At 41.9% G+C, this 6000-nt stretch overlaps 1 protein-coding gene across 1 annotated transcript in view; it reads right to left on the reverse strand.

Annotated features, from left to right (window-relative positions):
• Window positions 1-6000, reverse strand: part of ARL3 (ADP ribosylation factor like GTPase 3) — a 48997-nt gene that overhangs the window by 34467 nt on the left and 8530 nt on the right. The window contains exon 2 of the mRNA XM_025395654.1: window positions 3997-4140. Coding sequence (XP_025251439.1) covers window positions 3997-4140 — 144 coding nt within the window. The remainder of the gene's footprint in view (window positions 1-3996; window positions 4141-6000) is intronic.

Genomic DNA, 6000 nt, shown 5'->3' on the forward strand with positions numbered 1-6000 from the left:
CTGCCACCCAATTTCCACTGAGGATACACAGTCTCTGGAGGATAACTGGGGATCCTGCTGACTCTCGCTTCTCTAATACGCCAATGACTGAATACATTAGAAGTTCAAGAATTCTAAAGGGAAATAGTGTAAGCTTATTGAAAAAAGTTTCATTGTGGCTCACTGGCAAAACTACTTTAGTATATTTTAAAATTTCATACTCAACAATGATATTAAATGTCAAACTCAGTAATACTGAATCCTTTCTGGAATAAAGCAGAAAATAAATAACAGTAAATCTTGGAATACAATAACAGTAAATCTTGGAATTTGACCATATGTATCAATGGGCTTAAACGTCTATAAGTAATGAGACCCAACAAATCTAGGAAGTTATTCTGAGGAAACAATAATAATGAATGGGCACAAACATTTAGAGATGTATATTACATAAGCATTTACATACATAATAACAGAAAGATGTTCATGATCTATTATTAAGTAAACAAGAAGGGACAGGTTCAGTGGCTCACACCCATAATCCCAATTTTGGGAGGTTGAGGTGGGAGGACTGCTTGAGCCCAGGAGTTCAAGGTCTGCCTGGGCAATGTAGTGAGACCCCATCTCTACCAAAAAAAAAAAAAAAAATTAGCTGGGTGTGGTGGCACATGCCTGCAGTCCTAACTACTCAGGATCCTGAGGTGGGAGGATTGCTTGATACCAAGAATTGAGGCTGCAGTGAGCTATGGATGGCGCCACTGTACTCCAGCCTGGCCGACAGAGTGAAACCCCGTCTCTAAAAAAATCTATATCTAGATATAGATGATACAAACTAGTATGTCCTCTATGAGCCATTTTTATTTTTTATTTTAAATATACCCATCATATATATGCATAGAAAAAAACTTGATACATTCCTAAATGTGAACAGTGGTATGTCTGACTGGGCATTATATATAGGTGACTTCTAGTTTCTCAATTTCATTTATTTATACTTCCTAAATTTACTACAATAAGCACTTATTACTTTTTCAAATATAAAACAAAAAACATAATAAAAGTTTGTTTCTAAATAATATGAAATGTTGATGCAATATAATATCAGAGTCACCTATAACACATCCAACAAAGCCTGAAGTTTAGAATGAGAACTTTGGGTTCCTAACTTTATTTCTGTGTTTGCAGCGTGGAAGTCTTCATGTTAGTGTTCTTGAGAGATACAGTTTATTGCTAATACTAAAAAAAAACACAAAAAAACAAAAGAAAACCCACAAGCAAGGCACACAAAACCTAGTGCTTCTTTTTCCGGCAGAAATCTTGACACACTAATATGTGTTTTCAGTCCTTCTAGGCTAGACTACTGTAATTTGCTCCTCCTCAGGCTATACATTAAATTTGTTCAGAAGCTGTAAAATTGTTCATTTGGTAGCAGTTGAAATGACTTTTCCACAAAGAGTTGTGAATCAGTAAGACTCATAGGCCATGAAGTATGCATGCACGCCAGCACAGCCATTCAAACCTGACACCAGGGTCTTATCACAGTACAGTGATGGAAAATAACTCTGGTTTTGCTAAAACCTCTAACCTTTAATGCTCAAACACTTTAAAGTGACTAAGACCAACAAGTTCTCCCTGTTGGCTTAGCCAAAGGTCAGGCATTCTCAGGATTTCCTACAGGGAATGAGTTCTAAGAAACCCACTACAGTTTTTCCAATCAGGACTTATCTTCTTCTTTTTTTTTTTTTGAGACGGAGTTGCACTCTGTCGCCAGGCTGGAGTGCAATGGCACAATCTCGGCTCACTGCAATCTCCGCCTCCCGGGTTCAAGCCATTCTCCTGCCTTAGTCTCCTGACTACATGCGCCCGCCACCACACCCAGCTAATTTTTGTATTTTTAGTAGAGACGGGGTTTCACTATGTTGGCCAGGATGGTCTCCATGTCCTGACTTCATGATCTGCCCGCCTTGGCCTCCCAAAGTCCAAAGTTCTGGGATTACAGGTGTGAACCATGGCGCCTAGGACTCGTCTTTTTTTTTTTTTTTGGAGACGAGGTCTCGCTCTGTCGCCCAGGCTGGAGTGCAGTGGTGCGATCTTGGCTCACTGCAACCTCGGCCTCCCAGGTTCAAGTGATTCTCCTGCCTCAGCCTCCCGAGTAGCTGGGACTACAGGCGCCCACCACCATGCCTGGCTAATTGTTTTGTATTTTTAGTAGAGACAGGGTTTCACCGTGTTAGCCAGGATGGTCTTGATCTCCTGACCTCGTGATCTGCCCGCCTCGGCCTCCCAAAGTGCTGGGATTACAGGCATGAGCCACCCACGCCCGGCCCAGGACTCATCTTTAAACCTCCACGCTGTGAGCACCATCATTTCCTTATCCTTTATGCTTTTGCTTGCTTGCCCTTTTCAGGAAAAAGGAAGGTTGATGAGACTGGATTTAAAAAGGCAGGTAATTGGCCAGGCAAGGTAGCTCATGCCTGTAATCCTAGCACTTTGGGAGGCCAAGGCGGGCGGATTGCCTGAGCTCAGGAGTTTGATACCAGCCTGGGCAACAATGGCGAAACCAGGTATCTACTAAAATACAAAAAATTAGCCGGGCGTGGTGGTGTGCACCTGTATTCCCAGCTACTCAGGAGAATCGCCTGAACCCAGGAGGCAGAGGTTGCAGTGAGCTGAGCTTGCGCCACTGCACTCCAGCCTGGGAAAAAAGAGAGAGACTTTTTCCCCAAAAAAAAAAAAAAAAAAAAAAAAAAAAAAAGCAGGTAATTTTTTTTTTGTTTTAAAAATTGATACATATTTGTATTTATTAAGTCTGAAAAGTACACGGTAAAATTTTTTCTTTTTTTTTTGAGACGGAGTCTCGCTATTCGCCCAGGCTGGAGTGTAGTGGCGTGATCTCGGCTCACTGCAAGCTCCACTTCCCGGGTTCACGCCATTCTCCTGCCTCAGCCTCCCGAGTAGCGGGGACTACAGGTGCCCGCCACCAGGCCCGGCTAATTTTTTGTATTTTTAGTAGAGACGGGGTTTCACCGTGTTAGCCAGGATGGTCTCGATCTCCTGACCTTGTGATCCACCCGCCTCGGCCTCCCAAAGTGCTGGGATTACAGGCGTGAGCCACCGCGCCCAGCCAGTACACAGTAAAATATTAACCATGGTCTTTCTCAGAGTTTTCTCCTTTATACTTTTTCTGTTTTCTACATGCACTACGTTCATAATCAGAGAAGATAAAGCTATTTTTAAAAAAGAGGTTGCAGTGAGCCAAGATTGCGCTACCACACTCCAGCCTGTGAGACAGAGTGAGACTCTGTCTCAAAAAATAAATAATTTAAAGAAATAAAATAAAAATAAAAAGAATATAGGTACTCACTTAGATCTGCTGGATTTGTCTATATACACACAAATACACACACGTGTATATATGTATACATATATTTTAAATTGTAAGATAACATGTACAATATGCAGCGGCTGAGGACATGTGTGGGTGGGGAAGGAGGGGCACATCTGGAAGACGGGTGCATGTGCTGAAAGGTGATGTGTGGAGGCTGAAGCCCAGCGGGGTGCAGATGCTGCAGTGCGGTAGCCTGATGAAGTGGGCACTGTGAAGTGTGTCCGTGTACATATTTTAACATTATAACATAAAATGTACCATTTTAACCATTTTAAAGTGTACAGTTCCATGGCATTAAATACATTCACACTGTGGGTCATTATCCACAGAACTCTTTTCATCTTGCAAAACTGACTCACTGTACCCGTTAAACAGTAACTCCCCATTCCCCCTCCCCAGCTCCAGTAACCACCATTCTGCATCTGTCTCTATGAATCTGACTACTCTAAATACCACATGAGAATGGAATCTCTTACATATTTTTGAAATCTGGTTATCTTCAGATTGCATAGACTTTTCTCAGAGTCAAAATTTGGAAGTGGACAAAACAGTATTTCCCATTTTGTCTTTCACATTGCTATTATCGTCTTTCTGTGTCACACGGCATCTGGAGCCAAGGTAGTGCTCACCTGTGTAGGTGTGATGTGGCTGATATCTTCAGATGCTAGCTGCTTCAGAAGAGTGGTCTTGCCAGCATTATCCAAGCCCAGGAGAAGTATTCTCACCTCCTGGTCTGGTGCACTTTTCAACTTGCGCAAAATTGAGAGCAAGCCCTTGAACAACCACAAAGGAGACAGATTACTCTGGAAGCACTGACTTTGATATTACTGGATATCAGAATAACTTCTCCTTGAAAAAAGTTCTTGGTTATAGAGAGCTTATGTTATTATTTTTCACTCTAATACCACTTATTCCATTTGCTTCCTCTTTCCAAGTTTCGGTAGAAGTGCTATAGTAAATTCAGCAACTTAATAAGTCGCATGGCTTATTTCTGCTCCTCCTATCAATCTAGCTTAGCAGTCACCCCAAATCTCCTTGGAGTGTGAACTCTACCCCATCTGCGTTCCCAAAGCCCTTTATATATACTTAGAACAGAACACACATCATATCAAACTAGGCAACTGATGTTTGTATTTTTCTCCTTTACTAAAGTTTCTTGTGGTAAGAGCTACACTTGTCCCACAATGGCTGGCATTTATTAAACAGACACTAGATAACACTTATGGAATTAAATAGAATGACACACCCAAGTTAACACAAGATTTTAAGGTGTTATACAAAAATATATAAAAAGGCTATATAAAATTACAGTTGGGCTCTCTGTTAACGATTTTATCTATTTCATCATTTCGTATTGCATGCCTGTATCAAAACATCTCGTGCACCCTACAAATAGGTAACACCATGGACCCACAAAAATTAAATGGAAAAAATTTTTAAAAAAGATTTTATCGCCAGGCGCGGTGGCTAACGTCTGCAATCCCAGCACTTTGGGAGGCTGAGGTGGGCGGATCACAAGGTCAGGAGATCGAGACCATCTTGGCTAACATGGTGAAACCCCATCTCTACTAAAAATATAAAACATTAGTCAGGCGTGGTGGCAAGTGCCTTGTAGTCCTAGCTACTTGAAAGGCTGAGGCAGGAGAATCGCTTGAACCTGGGAGGCAGAGGTTGCAGTGAGTTGAGATAGCGCCACTGCACTCCAGCCTGAGCGACAGAGCAAGACTCCGTCTCGGGAAAAAAAAAAAAGATTTTATCTATTTCAGCTAAAATGTTAGCTGAAATAGATAAATGCTCTACTTCATTAAAAATGTTCTACTATCATCTTTCACAAGACCCTACAGGATAGGTGCATGGTATAGATTACCTGTGTTTTTTAAGATTAAAAATTTGGTACAACAGAGAAGTTAGGAAATCATAAAAGGCATCCATGAAACCAAAAAAACAAAACAAAGCCAAAATTAACCAAGGATTTTTTTTACTGTTAATCTAATATTTGTTTCTTGTTTTCATTTATTATTATTATTTTTAGACAGAGTCTCCCTCTGTCGCCCAGGCTGGAGCGCAGTGGCGCTATCTTGGCTCACTGCAAGCTCCGCCTCCCAGGTTCACGCCATTTTCCTGCCTCAGCCACCCGCCTCATGTGTCTCTTTTAAAGAAATAACTAAAAATACTGTTTGTTTGTTTTTTTTCCAGGCAGAGACTTTCTACACACTAATTACATTTTAAATTAAAGAATTAAGAGAAAAACAAGTCCAGGCACAGTGGTTCACACCTGTAATACCAGTGCCTCTTTTTTTTTTTTGGAGACGGAGTCTCCCTGTCTCCAGGCCGGAGTGCAGTGGCGCGATCTCCGCTCACTGCAAGCTCCGCCTCCTGTGTTCACGCCATGCTCCTGCCTCAGCCTCCCAAGTAGCTGGGACCACAGGCGCCCACCATCACGCCCGGCTACTTTTTTGTATTTTTAGTACAGACGGGGTTTCACCGTGTTAGCCAGGATGGTCTTGATCTCCTGACCTCGTGATTCGCCCGCCCTGGCCTCCCAAAGTGTTGGGATTACAGGTGTGAGCCACCGCACCCGGCCATGCCTGGCTTTTTTTTTTTTTTTTTTTTTTTTTTTTTTGAAAAATGGG

The sequence above is a fragment of the Theropithecus gelada genome, chromosome 9 (assembly GCF_003255815.1).
Source record: "Theropithecus gelada isolate Dixy chromosome 9, Tgel_1.0, whole genome shotgun sequence".
Lineage (NCBI taxonomy): Eukaryota > Metazoa > Chordata > Mammalia > Primates > Cercopithecidae > Theropithecus > Theropithecus gelada.